Source organism: Leopardus geoffroyi, chromosome C3 (genome assembly GCF_018350155.1).
Source record: "Leopardus geoffroyi isolate Oge1 chromosome C3, O.geoffroyi_Oge1_pat1.0, whole genome shotgun sequence".
NCBI lineage: Eukaryota > Metazoa > Chordata > Mammalia > Carnivora > Felidae > Leopardus > Leopardus geoffroyi.
The window spans coordinates 133,175,109-133,196,836 of NC_059338.1; the positions used below are offsets into that span (position 1 = coordinate 133,175,109).

The 21,728-nt window shown below is 40.8% G+C and overlaps 1 protein-coding gene, 1 long non-coding RNA gene and 1 pseudogene across 3 annotated transcripts in view; 1 reads left to right on the forward strand and 2 right to left on the reverse strand.

Annotated features, from left to right (window-relative positions):
• LOC123586083 overlaps positions 1 to 5,826 on the reverse strand; it is a 32,069-nt gene extending 26,243 nt beyond the window's left edge. For both annotated transcript variants that reach the window (XR_006706592.1, XR_006706593.1), the window contains exon 1: positions 5,595 to 5,826. This is a non-coding gene — a long non-coding RNA (uncharacterized LOC123586083). The remainder of the gene's footprint in view (positions 1 to 5,594) is intronic.
• On the reverse strand, positions 793 to 3,926 carry LOC123586081 (annotated as a pseudogene).
• The window catches only part of TRAM1 (translocation associated membrane protein 1), a 34,435-nt gene continuing 18,524 nt past the window's right edge, over positions 5,818 to 21,728 (forward strand). Inside the window, exons 1-6 of the mRNA XM_045454949.1 lie at positions 5,818 to 6,328; positions 14,197 to 14,260; positions 16,288 to 16,409; positions 16,532 to 16,648; positions 18,332 to 18,390; positions 20,056 to 20,140. Coding sequence (XP_045310905.1) covers positions 6,206 to 6,328; positions 14,197 to 14,260; positions 16,288 to 16,409; positions 16,532 to 16,648; positions 18,332 to 18,390; positions 20,056 to 20,140 — 570 coding nt within the window. The 5' untranslated portion in view covers positions 5,818 to 6,205. The remainder of the gene's footprint in view (positions 6,329 to 14,196; positions 14,261 to 16,287; positions 16,410 to 16,531; positions 16,649 to 18,331; positions 18,391 to 20,055; positions 20,141 to 21,728) is intronic.

Below are 21,728 nucleotides of genomic sequence, written 5' to 3' on the forward strand. Positions count from 1 at the left end.
TCCCCTAATCCATTCACCCTCCCAGTTTCACTCCATTCTCTCTTCATTGTACTATCCCCATTCCTGATGATTTCATTTCGTATTTTACTCAGAAAACAGAAGCGATCAGAAGAAGACAACTTCATCTTGCCGTCGTCAACCTCTCCGTAAACTCCACTCTCCCTCTAGTTACTGTGGGTATCCCAAGCCTGTTATTGTGGATGCTGCACTTTCACACCATCATCTTTGGAGTGCGTGAAGGGAGCCCCTAGTCCCTGACACAGCAGTGGTGGAAGGCGCCCCCCCATTTCTGCCCAGCATGCTGGTGCTCCCCACTGGGCTGTCTGAAACCTCCTCAGACTATAACTTCATCTGAGGACCTTCCTGCCTGCTCCTCCTTCCTTCTGGTCTCAGGTGTCAGGCCTGTACAGTGATCTGAAGGCCTTCCCTACTGACTTCTCTCCCCTTTATTTTCCACAAACGTTATTGCCAAAAAAATCTCTTATGCTTCTAACTCTGTCGCGTCTGTTTCCTGGATAACCCAGACTGACGCAATCAGACAACCCCTGCCTTGCCATATCCAATGGTCATCTCAAGTCCTGTGGCTGCCCAGAGTATGATAGGTTCATGAAACTGAAAGGCCAATGGAGGATTTTCCCATAAAAGAGTAAAAAATAACTAAATTTTTAAGGTTTGAAAGAGTCTATTTAAATTTAAAAACTCACTTTACTGGAACGATTAGTTTCCAAATGACCAAGAATATTCCTATCGCCCCCTGCACCAAGCAAGTTTCGAAAACACCCATCACACTGGTAAGTACTCGTTTATCATTTTTTATTCCAGGTACAGGTTTCCCCTGTTATGGAAAAGTAGAGTGTTCCTTTGAAACCTTTTGTAAGCAGAAATGGCAGAGAGCAAAGAAACAATTATCATTAATGTATATGAAAAGGTTTTTAGCATACTCAGACCCAAAAAATAATCTTTCTTGGGCTTTTCTGATACCCTAGGACCCGTCTTGCCAACAGATGTACAAAATAAATTGAGATAAAGCACAGATGCTCACAGCTGCAGTTTAAAGCAGCTTGATGCTGAGATGCCGAGTTCCCGGGGAAGGTCCAGGGGAAGGAGCTTGGCAGGGTCACTCTCGCGGCCTGGGATGCACACTGCCTCTGTAACCACTCACTGCAAAACAGATGCTGAACGCTATTTTTGCTTCGTGCCTTTTTGAGAAAATCCTCTTTTGGATTTCTTTTGGTCGTCAAAAACAAGTACTAACATCGGCCTTTCATAAAGGGAAGTGGTGTAACGTGAACTTTTGAAAAGCAGGGGACACCTGTACATGAGCTTCAGAAACAAATATTAAATCTGTCTTGTTCACAGTTATATCCCTAGTGCTCAACATTTGCTTAGTGCATTGCAAGTGCTATTTATTTATTTATCTATCTTGAAACTGTTCACTTCTGTTAACCTTATTTCCATTTTGTTTGCCTTTGTGGAGGGGCAGCTTAAGACCACTCCGGGGTTGTTCCTACCAACTCAGTGCCCGGAACAGTGGGAGCTGCACACCGGTCCGCACGGCAGGCTGAGAGCGCCAGGCTCCAGGAGGGAACTGCTGAACAGGCACAGAGGGCACCTGCTGCGCCTGCAGACCAGTCTGCGACTTCAGGTTGAGTAGCGGTGACCTCACTGGAGCTGGAGGGAGCAGTCCATCCACCCTGAAATGCCTCCTTGGTCACAGCCTTTTCCTTTTCAACCTCTTCAGGTTCTCTGTGGAAGCAGAGATCAGGCGTGACCTCCCATGGGTGTTCACGGGAAATGGCGTCACGCACGTGCAGAACTTCCTGGACCAGCGTCCACCACGTCAGACCCACCGAGCGAGCTCCCTTGTTGTTGCAAGGCGCGGCAATGTCCACACGGCGCAGAGGAGAGTTTGTGTTACACAGAGTGATGGCAGGGGGGGTTACCAGAAGACGCCTCTGTGGGAGGGTGGTGGTCAGCCCTGGGATCCTAACCACCCCAAGTCTCGGCTCCCGGAAGGCTGCCTGGATCCGGTTAGTGAAGGTTCCAGGAGTGAAGTGGCCGGCAGTGGGACTGGCTCCAGTAGCAGCCGCAAACTTCAGCCCAGCTCGCTGGCCAGGATTCCTGGGTGATAGGACACTGACGGGAGCCGTTTTCAACGGCAACAATGGCACAAGCTGCCAGCAGAAGCTTCTCCCACCTTCTCTTCAGATGGCATCACATTTCCTTTTATAGATGTAGTTCCATCTGGAAGTCAAGGTTGGCGCCACCTAAGTGGGTTCCTGCTGCAAGGAATTTGAGGACACCCTCCTCCTCCTTCATTTACAGGACATCAAGGGCTCTGGACATTATGAAAGTTTCCTTTAACGACAGGAATGCAGAACACCACCATATGGACCCTTCCCTGGGTAGCGCGGAAAGGGCAAGTGCTCTTTAAGTATCTTCGAAATCACTAAATTTGTAGAGCCATAATTTCCATTCATTCACCTTTATATTTGTTTGTTGGGTAAACTATTTTAAGTTTTTGTCTAGGCCACGTGAAACCTTTTTCCTTTTCATTCACTCAATAGACATGGAGCACTAAAACTTGGCAGCAAAGTGCCAAGTAATAGGAGATACGATGACGAAATGACTCCCATTTCCCGAGGAGCGCTAGTCTACGGGACAGGCAGACTTACAATGAGAATACAGTACGGCCACGGCTAAAGTAAAACGATGTACAAAATATGACTGAATTATCAGAGACTTACATATAAAAGCCAAAACTATAAAGCTCTTAGAAAAAAAGACGGTAGTAAATCTGTGTCATCTTGCGTTAAGCAATGATTTCCGAGGCCACAGAAAGCACGTGATTGATAGAAGAGAAGACAGATAAATTGGGCTTCATCAAAATCTAAACCTTTTGTGCTTCAAAGGACACCAGCAAGAAAACAGAAAGACAACAAACAGACTGGGAAAAAATATTTTCAAGTCACATGTCTGATAAGGGACTCGTATCTAGAATACATTTTAAAAACTCATAATCCAATCAATTTTTTAAAAAATAACCCATTATAGAAACTAGCAAAAGACTTGAATAGACATTTCTCCAAAGATGGCTAGTAAGCACATGAAATGGCTACTGATAAACAGCATTAGTCAGTAGGGAAATGTACATCTAAGACACACCCACTGGGATAGATAAAATTAGAAGACAGAAAATAACAACTGCTGGGAAACGTATACAGAAATTGGAACCCTCGGACGTTGCTGGTAGGATCGTAAGATCCTTTAAGTGGTACAGCCACTTTGGAAATCAGTCTGACAGTTTCTCAAAAAGTAAAACATACAGTTGCCATATGACCAGCAATTCTACTGTTCTACTCCTAGGTATACAGCCCAAAAGAACTGAAAATAAGCATCCTTACAAAACTTATATACTAACGTTCACAGCAGCATTGCTCACAATAGCCAAAAAGTGGAAACAAACCAAATGCCTATGAACTGATAAATGGATAGAGAGGATGTGATATATCCTTACAATGGATATTATTTTGCCCATAAAAAGGAATGAAATGCTGCTACATGCTACGACACGGATGAACCTCAAAAACCTCACTTATGGCGAGTGAAAGAAGCCAGTCACAAACGACCACAATTCTGTGTATATGAAATGTCAGAACAGGCAAATCTAGAGATGCAGAGAGATTAGTGGTTGCCAAGGGCTGCCAAGACTGCCTGGGAAAATGAAGAGTGAGTGGTAACGTGTATGGGATTTTTTTGGAGGATGACAAAAATGTCCTTAAGTTAGAATGAGATGATGTCGCACAACTTTGTTAATATACTCAACACCATCAAATTGTGCACTTGAACTATATGATATAAATTATTAAAAACTTAAAATTTCAGCTTAAATTTTTTTAATGTTTGTTTATTTTTGAGAGAGAGAAAGAGAGAGCACAAGCAGGGGAAGGGCAGAGAGACAGAGGGAGACACAGAATCCGAAGCAGGCTCCAGGCTCTGAACTGTCAGCACAGAGCCCGACACAGGGCTCGAACCCATGAACTGTGACATCATGACCTGACCCGGTCGGACACTTAACCGACTGAGCCACCCGGGCGCCCCTAAAATTTCAACTTAAAATCTTAAAAATGTGTTTTAAAAAACACAATTGAATCATAAGAGACAGAATGCCTAGATCAGTCATAGAAGTCAGTGAAGGTTTCAAAGAGATCACACATGAATGTGACTTGGAGAAACAGTGGGAGTGTGCTGGGTGTATGAAGGGGAAAGGAGAAAACATTTCAGGCAGAAGCAGCAGCAGGCACAAAGCCAGGGGAGAGCGCATGCTGTAGAGTGTATAGTGTGTGAAGTCAGTAATGCTTGAACTAAGAAATTGGGAGTCTATTACGGCAGGGTTTGAGCCTGTCTGGGTAGGCAGGGGCCAAATCATGAAGAGCTATTTAGTCATGCTAGCTTTCCATGAAAGAAAAGGAAAACCACCGAGAAATCTTGAGCCTGTTCAATGCACCATTCTAATGTAAAAATTGAAAGGTGATTTGGAGGTAAATGAAACTAGTAATCATTTGACCAGAAAGAAGAACATTCATAGCTAATGTGTATAGAGCCCTAATTCTCTACAAAGCACTTTCTTGGAATCATCTCATGTAATTGCATCTCATTTAATTACAATCATCTCCTCTTTATAGAAATGATATCGGCATGGCTTGATCCCTCAACTCTTTCAAGTCTTCAGGCAAATATAACTTCCCCACACTTCCCTTACTCCATTTGCTTTATTTTTTGTCTAGGACCCTCATCTCAACTTAACATATGTTTTTCACTTTTTAAATCCTGTTTAAAGATCCTTTACACTCTCTAAAATGAAAATGCCCAAGAACAGGTTAATTTGTATTTCTCATTCAGTTCTGTATCCCCAGTGCCGAGCACATGGGCAAACGCTCAGTATTTTTTTCAATAAATGAATACACAAATGAGGAAATCGAGTCTCATAGAAATTAAGTAACTTGTCCATGGTCATTCAGGTCATAAGTGGCAGAATTCGGACTCAAAAAACGATCATCTTAAACCACTCAGTGATTCACCAGAGTTGTAATGTTGTAAGCAAGAAATAAGTCCCCTCCTCGGGCTGTGGCAGTGGTAAAGGTGCAAAGGGATAGAATTACCTGTGTCTGACAACAGTTTGGATGTGGAAGAATGCTGAAAGGTATCAGTCCAGGATGACTTCGGTTTCTAGATTTGGCAAATGGGTAAACAGTGGTGCAACTTAAAAGAAAAAGTACAAAGAAGTCTTGGTTTGAGAAGATAAAAGAGGAAGACCTATCTGGTCCAGAAACCTTCGTTACCATCTCTCTAGATTACTAAGAAATGCAAATAGGAATCAAGCAAGTAAACCCAAAGTGACGGTGATTGTTTTCAGTGAGAGACCCAATGGGGGCAGGGAAGGGCGGAGGATGGGTAGGTGGGGCTGAATAGGAATTGTTCCTTTTTTAAAACTCGTTCAAGCTTTCAACAGTTTTTTTTAAGTCACCAAGAGAGTTCAAAATAACTCTGAAGTTAATTTTTAAAAGATGCTAAAACTGAAGGATGCACCTTACCCTTGTGTATGTAGTTAGGCTGTGGTCGTATTTAGATTATCTTGATGGCGGCTGCGGCTTTCAAGAAGTGACTATCTATATGGAGACAAGCACTGACACCCAAGCCCAGCGTGGGCAGGTGGGCGGGAAGGCATGCTTGCGACCCTGCACGCCACCGCACGTGGCCGCTCTCCGACCCGCCCCGGACTCAGCCTGTTAACTAGGCGCTGGAAGCTCGCGCCTCAAACGACTCCCAACCTCCGTCCGGCAGCAGAGCAGTGGGCGTGCCGCTCTGGTTCAGTACCCAGGCCCGGCCGTGGGCCGACGGCCTCCGGTCCCCAGGCGGCGCTGTGGGCTCGCAGGGGCAGCCCCGGCACGAGCGAGCGCCGTCTCCCCGGTGCGCATGCTCACCCCCGCTGTGGGCTTGCCTTTATTTTTTTTTTTATTTTTTTTTTTTTCGGGCGGCCCTGGCGGCTGCGTACTGGCTGTGGGATGGGAAGTGAAGCCCCAGCGAGTGGCAGCGGCGGGGCTGTGAGGAGCAGGCAGGGGGAGGCGGCGGCGGCAGCTAGTCGGTGAGCAGCTGGAAACAGCGGAGCCGGGGAGCACCTGCAGGCACGGGCGGTGGCTTCACCATGGCGATTCGCAAGAAGAGCACCAAGAGCCCCCCGGTCCTGAGCCACGAATTCATCCTGCAGAATCACGCGGACATCGTCTCCTGTGTGGCGATGGTCTTCCTGCTGGGGCTCATGTTCGAGGTGAGTCCGCCCCGGCGCCCCAACCTCCCGCCCCGCCGCCCCCTCCCCGGGCTGCCAGCCTCGGGCCCCTGGCTCCCCCGCCCCTCGTCCCCTCGGCCCTGGACCGCGGGGGACGGGCCTGGGGGGGAGGTGCCGGCCCCCTGGACCCCGAAGTGCAGGCCTGCCCTGCCCTGCCCTGCCCTGCCCCGCGCGGGCCTGGGGATGCCGAGCCCCGGCAGGCCTGGCCACCGCCCGCAGGAGCTGGGGGCCACCGCGTCGTCCACTTAGCCTCCGCGCACACCCCGCCCCCGCCCCAGTCCCTGTCCCCGTCCCCTCCCGCCGGCCGCGCCGCGCAGTTCCTGGTTCCCGCGAAGGGTTACGTGGCAGCCGGCGAGGGGCCGGCGGGCGGCGGGGGCGGCCCCAGTGCAGCCGAGCTGGCTCCCGGGCGGGTGGGCGGGCTGGCTGGGGGATGGCCGGCCCTGGGCGCCGAGTGCGTCCGACCGGCGCGGGCTGGAGACTAGGGGAGGCCAGGCCTCGGGGGTGGGGGGCGGGGGGTGGCCCTTGTAGGACCGAGTTCGGGATGAACGGGCAACAGCCGGAGCCAGGCGTCTGCTGCCTATTTGAAGGGCGGTGGCCGCGGGGCAGCGAGTGATCTCCACGAGTTCGGTACATTGAGGCACACCCGATTGTTTTCATTCTTCTCTCCCAAGCTGGTATTATTACCAGTCACTTACCGAACTTTTTGCCGTGACTCTTGCTTTTTCCTTAAAGAAACAAGATCTGATCCATAAATGTAGCTTCTGAACAGCCGTGCCAAGAAGCCGAGTGATTTTCTTTTTGTTTCTTGAAGTATGAGAGAATGGAAATGTCAGGAGTGTGTAAATTCTCTTCCCACATGCCTAGTATTTTGATGACTTATTTAACAGCTGTTGAATAGGGGTAATAAACTTTGCAAGGTGAACGTGTATGTAACATCCTACGGCTTTCTTTCCCTCGCTCCTCAGTACACACGCCCATTCCTTACCTTCTTTTCCTTTAAAAATTTTCTATATAGCCGCTATGCCCCATCAGATATACTAATTATTTTACTCATGTATGGTTTGTCTCCCTCCTCCTGGAATATAACTTCGGTGAGGGCAGAAACTTTGAGGTTTTATTAGTCTGTTTCCAGTGTCTGGAATAGTACCTGGGATATAGTAGGTGCTTTAAAAATATTTGTTGAATGAGTGACATTAAGAATTCTTGAGAAAAACTAATAGAACGAGACTGCCAGTGACAGATGAATAAATTTTTTTTTTGTGAACAAGATGAATAAAATTTTTAAGTGGAATCGATGTGGGTTTTATAAATGTTATTAGGTAAGTTAACATTTTAGCTTACTTTTACTCCTTTTTTAATAGGCTTTTCTGGACCTAGATAGATTTTTTTGATTCCTGATAGTGTCATTTATTCCACCCAGTCCACTACTAAGGAGGTAGTAGGTATGATGGAAGGAAAAGTTAGAAGGGAACTAACTAACATATGTCCCACGCTATTAGGCTGGCCCTATGCTACTTACTTATTGGGTGACTCAAGTCTAAGCCTCAGTGTTTCTGTGTAAGGAAATAACAGCACCTGTGGCATTCTCACAGCTGCTGTTACAAGAATCAGATAATATGGTGTGAGAGCATCTGATGGTTGTGTAAAGTGCTATATGAATGTATGATATTAAAAATGCAATTCTAGGGGCGCCTGGGTGGCTCAGTCGGTTAAGCGCCCGACTTCAGCTCAGGTCACGATCTCGCGGTCCTTGAGTTCGAGCCCCGCGTCGGGCTCTGGGCTGATGGCTCAGAGCCTGGAGCCTGCTTCCGATTCTGTGTCTCCCTCTCTCTCTGCCCCTCCCCCATTCATGCTCTGTCTCTCTCTGTCTCAAAAATAAATAAAACGTTAAAAACAATAAAAAAAAATGCAATTCTAAACATTTGTACTCACTTTCCGAATTTTGCATTTGTATATATTTTCTGCCTTGATATTTGAAGTAATACTTTGGTATGTACAATTTTGTAAAAACAGTTTTGTAAAAGTTGCCACATGTTAAGAATTCCTGACTTTAAAAATATAATTTAAGAGTAATATTACCTGCAGGGTATAGTTGCATTGTTTTCAATGAAATGGAATATAAATCAGAAATCCCGACACTTGAAAATGGTATAACTTTGCTTTTATGTAAGAGATTTCACAGTCTTTTACCATATTTTGAGGGGAGTTCACCACCTATACCTTGCCCCACGTCAATGATTTCTTTATATGGTGAGTGGATTTTTGACTATGTAATCTGTAAAATTTGTAAATCTGAAAAGACACAACAAAGACTTAAATAGAAGTTGAGGGAACATTAAAGTAATATACAGAAGAGGGGTGTTTGTGCAAGTTGTACATGTTTCTTACCACACGTTAAAGTTTTAGAATTTGAATGCATGTTATCTACATATCAGAAAAACTTAATTAGGTTAGTTTTCCTATGTGACTTTTAAAATAATTGCTGCTGAATCTCAAATTAACTAACATTAACATAACTATAGAATTACAGTATTTGTGCTAGAATAATAGAGAAGTTGATGTTTTTGCTGTAGAACCTGCTAAGCCTTTTGTGTAAATATATTGAGGAAATGTCAGAGGATTTATGGTGAAATTGACAAAGTGATAACAGATACTGTATTACTAGCCAAAATGAAAAATCGATATAGATATACTGTAGAAGCATAGATGCTGTAGCTAAAGGGGTTCATGTTCAAGTTAGGGCTCTGCAGCCTGCTCACTGCGTGACCTAGGGCATATCATTTAACTTCTCAGAACTTGTTTCCTTTTCTGTAAAACGAGGCTCATTGGGTTACTCTGAGAATTAAATTAACTAATGTGTATCATGGCTTTAGTTCAGTGCTTGGCTTACAGGAGCCATGCCATAAATAGTAGCTATTATTATTCATTAGATATTTATCAAAGTTGAAAATAGAAGACAGCATTTTTTTTTTTTAATGTGTATTTTTGAAGGAGAGAGAGAGAGAGAGAGGCAGAGCTTGAACGGGAAAGGGGCAGAGAGAGTGGGAGACACAGAATCCAAAGCAGGCTCCAGACTCTGAGCTGTCAGCACAGAGTTGGATGTGGGGCTCCAACCCACAAACCTTGAGATCATGACCTGCGCCGAAGTCAGACGCTTAACTGACAGCCACCCAGGCCCCCCTAGAAGACAGCATTTTTAAATGTGGGAGAAGAGTCCAGTGGTTAGCATTTAAAGAGATTCATATACAAAAAAAGGTTGAAAAAGAAGTAGACTGTTTTGGAGAAATCGAAGTTTAATTTCCAGGAAACTTCACGTTATCAAAAATTGCTTGTAACTTAAAATCATGGTTTTAGCAGTCAGTATCTGTCCACATAATGCATATCACGGTCTATAGCTAATGACTTCATATTTGAGTTAGGAAAATTTGAACAATCAAAAAATACAAGGATGTTTGGGAATTCAAGTGAGGATAAGAGGAGTTAGGGCTTTCCAAGAGGAATATTTTCATTTGGAAAGGAGCTTCTTTGCAGGAGGCTGGGTTGTGTGTACCAAGCAGACTTGAGGGAGCATTTACAATTGTAGCTATCTTGGACGAGTTCTGGAGGCTTGTTGTATTTTTAAGGATGACGTGCCTTAATGCTAACATTTTCTTTCCATCTCATTTTTTAAGAACTTAAGTTTGTATCAGCTGGTGGGGAAGTGGAATTTGATACTCAGAAATTGTCTTTATCTTTCAGGCATACAGTCAGTATAGTAAGTCACACCTTCTTCTAACAAGCACAAAATAATTTTAGCAACAAAAAAATACCAAGCCCCAGCTGGTGACCACTTGATTAAGCAAACATTAGGATATTCATGATATTACATACTCATAGAATTAGGTAATTCCTCAGGATTTATGTGACCTGTTCAAGATGTATCTATATAAGTCTCATTCTTTTCTTGTAAATGTCCAAAACTGTCGTAAACTCAGTTATTTTTACTTCTGAATGTAACACAGGTTTTTGCAACGTATTTTATTCCAAACTAATTTTTGTCTTACTATTAACTGATTGTAATATTAATTTAAAGGATTGCTAGCTGGGGTGTGAGTCTTAGGAGGCCTGGGAATGGCTAATAGCATGATTACTGGTTTGCTTTTTCAATAAACTTTTTGGGATGTGTGGTTTGTATTTTTCCTTTTGCTCTACCTAATGCCACATGCGAAAGTAGCTGGAGGCCAGGTTTTAATTGTATTTGGAAGCCCACCATAAAAAGATAATCCAGTTTTTGTTGCTTTTGGTATTTGATATTAAATTTATCTTTAAAGAATTTCACTTGTCCTTTTTAAAGGACTCCTAAGTAGTTTTCTTAGCTATGGTAGTGGTGACCTCATATTCCAAACTAGAAACAGGTATGTGGTGAAAGTATGTTATGTGCTGATGTGTGAGAAGTCTAAACAAAGATATCAAAAAAATGAAATTTAGTAATCAGTCAACTTTATTAAAAATAATCACGTGAAAGCAGTGTTGCCCTAGAAACTCATGCCCTCATTCTGCTCTAATGCATCCGTATGAATGACCCAAATGGAAATACCAGAAGCCTTCCTCGCCTTTTCTATTCGAGTGACCTTTACATATCTACCACAGTTAAGCAACTCACTTTAGTGCCCATACTGTGGACTTTATCACGTAGCCTGCCTTGTTTCCAGATTCTGAATTCCAGTAGAACAGAACACAGCCACAACCTACATATTGTTTCATCTCCCTCATTCTACTGTTCGTATGCCAGCTCTCTACCTAGTCTAAGCTTTTATGGTCCCTTGGCCCCCGCATTGCTTTGCTTTCTTCCTGTAGACTCTTAACTACTTGTCCCCACTCACCCCAGGCCCTCAGCTCCCTTTCCTCATGGTCTTTCTCCATATTAGCCCTGCAGATATCCAACCAACATCTGCCTTTTATGTGCTTCTCCATTCGTGGATTGCTGAGGGTTGCCAGAGAAAGTGCTACACTTGTGCGGATAGATTATGTTACAAATCAAAGGTTTCTAATCTCAGACATCAGTAACACCCAGTGATCTTTTTTACTTTTCCCTGGCCAGCTCCTTTCCCTATAGGAACAATATAAATATCCATCATCCAAATCCCCCATTACGCTTAACAGATGGCATTGCTTTTTTTCCCCCCTACAGAGAAAATAAGAGTTTATTAGATGTGAATTTCTTCAGTTTTCCTGCCTTTTGCACTTATCTGTCTCATCCATTACTGCTTCTTCATCTAAGAAGAAAACTATTCAAAATTAACTTCTAGCTCTATCCTTACATTTCATTCCTTGTGAGATCTTCCTGTCCATTATCCCCTTCTATGCTGAATTTCTTCCTTTTCCCTGGCACCTTCTTAATTGCCCCCACACAAGCTCAGTCTCTCTCATCATAAAAACATTAATTTTGACCTGGCATCTATTGCTAGATACCATTTTCTTTCTATTGTGTTCTTCAGTCCACTATATATGGTTTTTGCTCTCACTGCTTCATTGGGATCACTCAAGCTGTGACCACTGTTGACTTCTTAAACTGTCCAGTCGATTGTACTCTTTTCCTGCCAAGTCTCTTTTGAAACCTTGACTTTATTAGCCATACCTGTTTGCCATGTTTCCTCCTTAGCTTCAAGGGCATCACGCCCTCTTCATTCTCTTTCTGTCTCTCTGATCATTTCTTCTCATTTTGCCACCAGCTTTTTCTCTGCCCACTCCGTGGCTCTGATGTTGTCCTACTTCTCTACAAACACTGTGAACTCTCCATAAGTGATTTATGTACCCCCAAAGCTTCAACTACTACCTGTAAAGCAGAGACTCCCACGTCTTTAAGCAAGGGTCTCTCGGCAGAGTTCCAGGCGTAGGCTTATATGCCCACTGGTCTTTCCACCTGTGTATCTCACAGAAATCTAGGTTCATCCAAAACTCAGTTTTTTCCTCTTTTCCCCAAAATCTGCTCCTCTTGTATTCCACATTTTTATTAATAGTGTTACTTTTCACCTAATTGTTCAAGCTGTAAGTGTCCGTACATAATCTTTGACTCTTTTCTCTTACTCCCCAAGCCTTATTCTGCCTCTATCCCACTATCACCGTGTTAGTTCAGGTCTTACTGTCTTTCATGTGGTATCTTGCAGAAGTTTTATATTTTGATTTGTGTACTTCATTTTATGTGTTACCGAGTATTTATTCAACAGTATCGATCAGTCAATCTAATATGGGTCAGGAGGCCCCATGCTGGGCTCTAAGCATGTAATGAAGAAACAGGCATGGTCCCAGCTCTTACGGAGCTTACTTTCTAATGAGTGTGATAGAAATTAGTAACATTATCACACCAACAGTATGTGTTTTGAAAGAAAGGAACACAGTTTTCTGAGATAATCTAACCAAGGAAGTGACCTACTCTAAGAAGACAGGGAAGGCTTCCTTGAAAAGGCGTGATTGAACTGAGATCTGAAGGGGGAAGGTTTTCAACAGGGTTTCAGATAGAACTTGCACAGACCCTGTAATGGGAGGAGTGCGGGAGGCAGTGGTCTGAGGTAGGGCTGGAGAGAAGGGAATGGGCACAGATTGTTGTATGGGCCGCGTTAAAGATCTTGTTCTTTATCCTACATAGAATGGGAATCCAGTGAAGGATTTTTGGGGTGGGGATAGAGGATGGGTGGCATGGGGAAAGGTGTTAACATGGTCAGAAGGTGATTCCGGTTGAAGTGTGGAGAATGGATCTGATGCTTTAGAGACCACTTAGTAGGTTACATCCATGATCTTTCTGAAAAACACAATTAAACTCCCCCCGCCCCCACAATTCTCCAGTTGTGCCAAAATAAAATCTAAACTATTTAGTTCAACAAACAAGGCCCTTCCTAGCACTCGATAAGATTTCTAGTCTTTTCTACTGCTTACTGATGCATATCCATGCCAGGCCTCATGTTTGCTGCTACTCAACCTTTGTGCTTTCTCTTTTATCTAAGCTGCCCTCGTCGTCCCTCTTTATGAGGCTAGGGGACTTCTGTTTCCAACAAGAGACAGTTCCACACCACATGCTCTGAGAAGCCTTTGCCTCATTCCCCACTCCAGGAAAAAAGCAAAAACAAAAACAAAATGCATTCTTTATCCTGAGTACCTGTTTGCACTGATTCTATAGAATTATAACACTTTGTTTGCTTATCTTCCTGACCCAACTGAGCTGTGAGTCATCAAGAATTGTATCATTCATCTTTGTTGTCCTTTCTTGTCTAGCACATTACCGGGTGCCTATGAATATTGAATAAGCATCCCATCTTTCTGTTCTGACCACTTCACTTTTACCAGTAGTCAGGTCAGTTAAGTATTTATTGACCACTTAACTGTCCCAAATGTGTGGGAGATAAACATACACCACAGACCCTACCTTGGATCCATTTTGTCATGGTAACTGTGCTTCCTTTTCTGTATGAATTTACATTCCAGTTTTTTCTTGATAGGAACTTTGTTCATGGTACAGAGTAGAGAGTCTTTTTTGGATCAAATCCCTATTTACTGAAACTGCAGAGTGTCCCTTTAGAAATCTAAAGTTAGGAATAACACAGACTCATCTAAACTGCAGCACTCTCAGGTGAATTATGTTCACTCCCAAGCTCAACTCCTTGGTGATCAGGAATTCCAGTTGGGCCTGTCATGGTGCCACAGGAACTAGGGTGCCCTTGGTTCTTAGATTTGGGGCAGAACTTTTAATGGTTTCCTCCCCTGGTCTTCTATTTGGGAGAAGGTCACAGATTAACTTGATCTTTTTTTTTTTCTTTCTTTCTTTCTCTCTTTCTCTCTTTCTTTCTTACTTCCTTCCTTTCTTTCTTTCCTTCTAGATAACAGCAAAAGCCTCTATCATTTTTGTGACTCTTCAGTACAATGTTACCCTCCCTGCAACAGGTAGGTAGTTTTCTGTTAGTTTACTTGAACAAACTTGGAAATTTCCATGAATACTAAATTCCTTCATTTTAACAGATTTCATTCATGATTAGGCTGAACATTATTTTGATGATTTTGTAATGCAGAAATGATGTTTTTGTTGGCTGCACCCTATGCACTGTATGAAAATCGGAATTTATGTGTTTAATGTTTATTGTATATTTTCTAAGTGGACTTGACTTTCCTTTTTTTTTTTTTTCTTTTTGCCTTCTCTTCCTTCTGATCTTTTCCATAAGAAAATTCTAAGAATAGATATTGTTAAAGTGTATTGTTAAAGTGTTATTCAATCAAGGTTTCTAAAGGTACAGTGTTTAGGTTCAGTTTCTCTGACCTATGAGTTATGTTTTGGACCTATAACAATCCTTTTAAGCCTGTTTTATTTTTGTGTTTTTGTTGTGCTCTACCTGTAATAGTTACTTGATTAAAGAGGAAGTCAGTAAACTCTAGGAGTTATAATAGCATCCAAACTACACTTTCAGGCTTTATTTTTAAAAGTTTTCTTTCTTTCTTTTTTTTTTTTTTTTTTTTTTTTAATTTTAAGTAGGCTTCACACCCAACATGGGGCTTGAACTTACAATCCTAAGATCAAAAATCACATGCTATACCACCTGAGCCAGCCAGGCACCCCTAAATGTTTTATTTCTAAATTGGGCAATGTGAAAATCAAGTTGTTATTGGATATTGGTTGCAATTGAATACAGTAATACAGTTAACTAGCATGGGTGAGGGTATGTGGCTAATAAAATATTAACATATTCAGACAAGGATTTGGCTCTGTATTTAGAATGCAAGATCAGATAGATGTATGTATGTATATATATGTGTATATGTGTGTATATATATATATATGTATATACACACATATATATATAAAAAATATTGAATTGGATTTAATTCAGTTATATAGTTGTATAAATACAGTTGACCCTTAAATAATGCAGAGGTTAGGGGCATCAACCGCTGCACAATCAAAAATCCATATATAATTTTTGAATCCCACAAACTTAGCTACAATAGCCTACTGGTGACCAGAAGCCTTACCAATAACATAAACTGTCAATTAACATGTTTTGTGTATGTATTATATACTACATTCTTAAAGTAAGCTAAGAGAAAAGAAAATGTTATTTAAAAAAAGAAAATGTTACTAAAATCATAAGGACAAGAATGTACATTTACAGTACTGTACTGTATTTCTTGAAAGAAATTGGCAGGTAAGTGGACCCATGCAGTTCAAACCCGTGTTGTTCAAATGTCAACCATATTTGATTTAGTGACTTAGATATCAGATCCCTCAAAATCACAAAGTTGTTTTGAAATTTCAATATGCCAGAGAAGAATAATGCTTCTTTTCTCCAATTGTTTCCATAATCGTAAAGCTTGGTAATAAGCTATAGCAATTCACAAGTATTTGATTAAGATTTGTTTTGAAAAATAACAATTTCAAGGATTAAAAACAATTTTAAGTAGCAGTTGCTTCTATCTCTACTGCTTATAGATCAAAACTAATTCATATATAGATTAAACCATTTTTTTCCATCAGAATCATAATGAAGTGTTTAATTTGAAATGAGGTAGAAAGTTTCAAAATTCCATGAAAAGACAGACATACAGACTAAGTGTAACTTTGTGTAACCTAAGTATAATCCGATCTCTACCTGGGATAATACCAATTTTACAGTCTTTTCGAGGATCTGAGTATGGCCTCCCTTTCCCTGTTTTTTGGTCTTTGATGGCTATAATGGCTGTAACTAACACGTGTCAAATCTTTTGTAAGTAAAAGATTTCTAGGTGGTGTCTTCAATTTTCATTGCTCCTAAGACTCAAAATGTCTAAAGGCAAATTACCTATGATGTTTCTGTGGGATTTATTTATTAGGTTATTAGTCTTCTTTTGTTTGTTTCCATAACTATGTTGTACTTAGTGCTGTTTTTATAATCTTAATGTATATTTTTGTGTATGTGTGTCCTGTCCTTTTTGGCCTTCAGAAGAACAAGCTGCTGAATCAGCGTCCCTTTATTACTATGGTATCAAAGATTTGGCTACAGTTTTCTTCTACATGCTAGTGGCGATAATTATTCATGCCATAATTCAAGAGTATGTGTTGGATGTAAGTATGCAATCTTAGAAATCTATACTTTGTAAAGTACTAGCTCTCCATACTGTGGTAGTCATATATTAAATATATTTTATAATATATTCTCAATTACTAATGGTTGTTTTTATTTTCAGAAAATTAATAGGCGAATGCACTTCTCCAAAACGAAACACAGCAAGTTTAATGAATCTGGTCAGCTTAGTGCATTCTACCTTTTCTCTTGTATTTGGGGCACATTCATTCTAATATCTGTAAGTATATAATGTGCTGAAGTTTTCATTTCTTAAAGTATTTATGTTGTATACCCAGAACAAAAAATGATGTCCTATTTTTAATGCTCGTAAGCAAATCCTGAACCTTAGAAAATCCCTCTTCTATTCTTGTTCTTATCTAAGATGAGGAATTCTGTTTGAACTAGTATAAATCAGATTTCAGCGATAAATGGCTCTTTTGATTAGTTTTTATACAGCAGAAATTCTAAACTATGTCTGTGTTACAGAAAGTTATTCATTTTCAGTCAGTCTGAATGTCGATTTTGTATCTTGTAGTCATTTGCAGATAACTCTCTATTAGCAAAAAGAGTCAGAGGTCAGTGATACTTTTAGTGGGTTCCACGAGTTGTAATGTTTCCAGTCATTTCCTCTTTTAAAAATAGTCTGAGGGGCTCCTGGGTGGCTCATTTGATTAAGTGCCTAACTCTTGATCTCAAAGTCATGAGTTCAGGCCCCATGTTGGGCTCCAAGGTGGGTGTGGAGCCTACTGAAAAAAAAAAAAAAAATCGAGTATTGTCCAAGCAACTTAAAATATTATATAACTTTTCAGTTAAAGCTATCAAAACCTTTAAGTGTATCATTCTAACTAATGAGGGGGAAGGGAGTATCTACATCAGTTTTAATATTCACAATCTCTGAAATTTATATGGACTCCAGAGTGTACAAATTTTTGAGTTTATCAGGACACACAATTTTTTTGCATTACTGTGTTAAAGATGAGTAAACAGGCAAGTGTATGATATTTAATGTTGGAAATACACTAAAACTCAATCTTTCCAGGGCTCATTCCATTTTATACTGTTGTTTCTATAATACTTTATAAATGTATGTAATTTTAGCTTAAAATCTAGTGTACAATTTTTTGAAAAAAATATAAAAGTACACATCTCAGTGGGAAATTATTTTTATTAAAGATAAGTCATTTGAGAGGTTTTTTTTGTTTGTTTGTTTTTACGTGTACAATAATTCTCACTGAATAGATCGGGTCGGTGTGTGGACATCATCCTATAAAACTTGGCAACACCTTCACCCTCCATCCACTGCCAAGTGCCACGTTTTTCTCAAAACCCTCCTCCGATTACCCGAGACAAAATTCATCTCTCCTGTAGCCACTGTTAACCTCTGTTATGTACATTACTGGTTTTGGGTTGTTTTATGTTTGTTCACCTACATGTATTTTTTTTTTTTCAACGTTTATTTATTTTTGGGACAGAGAGAGACAGAGCATGAATGGGGGAGGGGCAGAGAGAGAGGGAGACACAGAATCGGAAACAGGCTCCAGGCTCTGAGCCATCAGCCCAGAGCCCGACGCGGGACTCGAACTCACGGACCACGAGATCGTGACCTGGTTGAAGTCGGACGCTTAACCGACTGCGCCACCCAGGCACCCCTACCTACATGTATTTTTTACCCTGATGAATTGAAAGAATTTTGAAGGCCAGGAATTATTCTTATTTGACCTCATGTCTTTCATAGTGGTTTTTACTTTGCTAAAATAAGCAATTCAACGGACTCAGAAATAACTAAAAAGTTCAACTTCAGTGGGACTCTTTGGAGCCTGGTCTGGGAAATTATAAATGTTCAAGAAATGAAAATACAGTGTTATTTTCCAAGAAGTTTGCATTGTACTCCATAGGCTAATTTTTATATCTTCTTTCTTAGGAAAACTACATCTCAGACCCAACTATCTTGTGGAGGGCTTATCCCCATAACCTGATGACGTAAGTCGTTTTTAGCAGGCTTTTCCTAGTAATGGACCATGGTCATGTCACTTTTAAGCAGAATCCGTTCTTGTCATTCTCTTTAGGACTTTGCAAATTCATACAGTAGCTACATCATCAGCAGTCCTGCTGCCATAAGAAAAAAAATGTGCTTTTTTCATGTATATAATATTTCCAACATGTTCATTAGCTTGAGAAAACCGATTTTAACAAGAATCGGAATTTAGTTCTGTTTTCCCTTCTCCCTCATCCTTTCTGCTCATCAGTTCTCCATCTTCTCCATACTTTTGCTCCTTTTCTTTATCCCAGTCTCTTTTTATTCCTTTCATTTCTTGTTCTCTTACACTATAAACTTGAAGGTAGGGATTGTTGTCTCTTTTATATCTTCCTAGCCCCCAAGGTGTCTATATAGACCTGTAAAACAGCCCAGTGTTGCAAAGACATTCTGCTAAATGACTCATTCTTCAAGCCCAGCTCTAGTAGGACTATTCCACGTTATTTTTCCTTCCTACTTTAGCCTGTATTGTCTTTTGTTTTCCTGAATTTGTCTTTTTGGTGTATTTTGGTAATATCTCTATATTGTCTTGAATGTTCTATAATTGCCTCATTTGTGTAAGGTATATTGTGCCCATGCCCACCAAGACTCTGTGTACCTTGACAGCAGTAGGAACTAGCTCTATATTATATATCCTTCATTGTGCCAGGCTGTATGTAGGTGTTCACCACCTAGACAGTGTTCAGTAAATGCCCTATGATGTAACAGTTGGAGAAAAAGATATGAAGGGAACAACATGGCCATGCATACCTTTGTTTTAGGTCCAGCAGTAATACCCATACTGCTGAGTCATTCTGACTTTAAAAATGATATTAATTCAATGAGCTTTTATGGAATAGGATGGTAGACATCAGGTTTATATGGGACTATATCTCCCCTCTCCGCAAAAAACTTATTCCCGATTGGCTTTGTGTTTTCTATTATAGAAATCTGGAGGAGTAGGAGAATGGAGAACAAAGAGAAAGCAGGGGCTCTGGAGGGTTATAATGTCATGAGACTGTTGATTCTAGGCTGATTAGATCTATCTCCAAGGGAACACTTCTATGCCTTATCCCTCTTTCTAATTCTGGTTTGCCTCCATTCTTTTGAGACTCTCTCAGGGTTCCAACCAGGTAGAGTTTCCCTAAGAAAAAATCCAGGGGATATCTGCAGTTGGGATCATACCAGTTTCGGGTGATGGTTTATCTATACACCTTCGCTTTTGTGTCTGTCTTTTTGCGCTTCCTGCTTTCCTTTTGATGAAACCTTACAGGTCTGTGAACTGATTCCCTCGGTCATGTTCCTTATGTTTTCAGTAGCTAACACGACATACTAATCAGTATTAATTTGCTAATAGACAAGGGGCTCTGGTACCTCTCAGCCAGCTTGCACGTCATCAGGGTTCTGCAGATACTGTCTTTGCATCTGCTGTTTAATCCCGAGGAATTGACTGGTGGTAAGAATATTCTAGGGAGATGGGGAAGTGGCTGCTGGGGGGGCGCAGAGTATTGCGGGGGGGACATGAAATGATAACACAAAGGGAGCTCCATAGTACACCCTGATTTCCAGTGTTTTACTTTATTCTTTTAAAATATTATGCTTTAAAAGATATTTTTTGCTTTCTTGTGCAGATTTCAAATGAAGTTTTTCTACATAGCCCAGTTGGCTTACTGGTTTCATGCTTTTCCTGAACTCTACTTCCAGAAAACCAAAAAAGTAAGCTGAGATTTTGTAACTTTGAAAGCTGTCTTGTCATTTTTTCCTTTTTTGAAAAGTCACTCTAAAATTAAACATTTCCTCATGTCTGTAACCTCCCCCCTTTCCTTCCCACCTCAACTCTCCCATTATTCTCCCACCTCTCTCTTTTGTCAGAGACTAAATATCCTCACGTATCTCTTGATGTAAACCTTTCGTCCTATTTTATCTTAGAGTGGAATCTTTTACATGTGACATGTTAATCACTTGTCTTAAAATTGTATTAGTGGTAATTTAAAATAAATTAAAATTAAAATTTCAAAATGCAACATTAGTTTTATATTATTGATACTCTTAGGAGTTTCACAAATGAGACAAAAGGATTAATCAAATTATTTTACAACTAACCGTTCTATGTGCTAAGTCGCAGTGAAAAATTCAGTATAAAATAAAGTAAACCATAGTTAAACACTCAGCGGTGAAACTTTTCCTGAAATGGGTAGAGCATACTTTTAACATGTGGGAAAGATGTTTGTTTGTTGTTTGTTGTATTTGAACAAATAACTACCAGAGCAGTGCGATATCCTTCTTTCTGCTTTATCCTCCGTACTCCTGAAGTCGGATGTCCTCAAAGTAAATTTTAGTTCCCTTATTTAACCCTTTCTTCTCTCAAACCTATACCAGTTCCCTGTTGCTTTAAACTGCTCAGGGCATCTGGGTGGTTCAGTCAGTTGATTTCAGCTCAGCTCATGATCCTGGGATCATGAGATCGAGCCCTGGGTCAGGACTTAAGATTCTTAAGATTCTCTCTCTCTCTCCCTCTGCCCCTCTGCCCTACTCATGCTCCCTCTCTCTCTCAAGAAATAAATAAGTAAATAAAATAAAATACAGCTGTTCACCTGTCCTCTATGGGTTTCTTTGGTGTATACAACCTCCTCTCTGCTCCTTTTTTCCTCTTTTCTCTCCTTGGTCTTCATTCACACTGATAGTCTCTAATTTTATGATCCCAGCACATCAGTTCTTTTTCTGGGAATACCTTTAAACTAATCAAATGCTCTTATTCCCTTTCTCAGGGAGAGATTATTTATAAAATCCCCATATAGGAAACATGGGTGGGAATATGGACAAAACAAGTTTGGTCCTGAGTTAACAAGTATTAAAAAGGGGTATGGCTACATGGGGATTCTTTATACTATTTGTTATATATGTATTTACATTTTTCTGCATTTAAAGCCTCCTTGCTTTGAGAAGCTTTTCAGGATAGAAGTGTAATGTGACCAGTTTATCTCTGCCTTCTCCAAAGCCACATTTATTTATGTACTGCAAATAGTTAATCCATGAGTATAGATACCTGATTTACTACTGTTTTGTGTCTGTGTTTTTTGTGTCCTATGTGTTTGTCATCAACAACATCTGTCCTGATGTTGTCTGCTATGATTAGAAAATAGCACCAATTTAGAGTTCATGTACTATGTCTCAAAAGAAGTTATCTTTACGTTAATTTCTTGTATCAAGAAGAATGTTTTTCTAGTTAAGTTGATTATAAGGATAAGGATGAAGATCCATAAAACCTTTGGCTTAGAACTATGTTAAGATAAGGGACACCTGG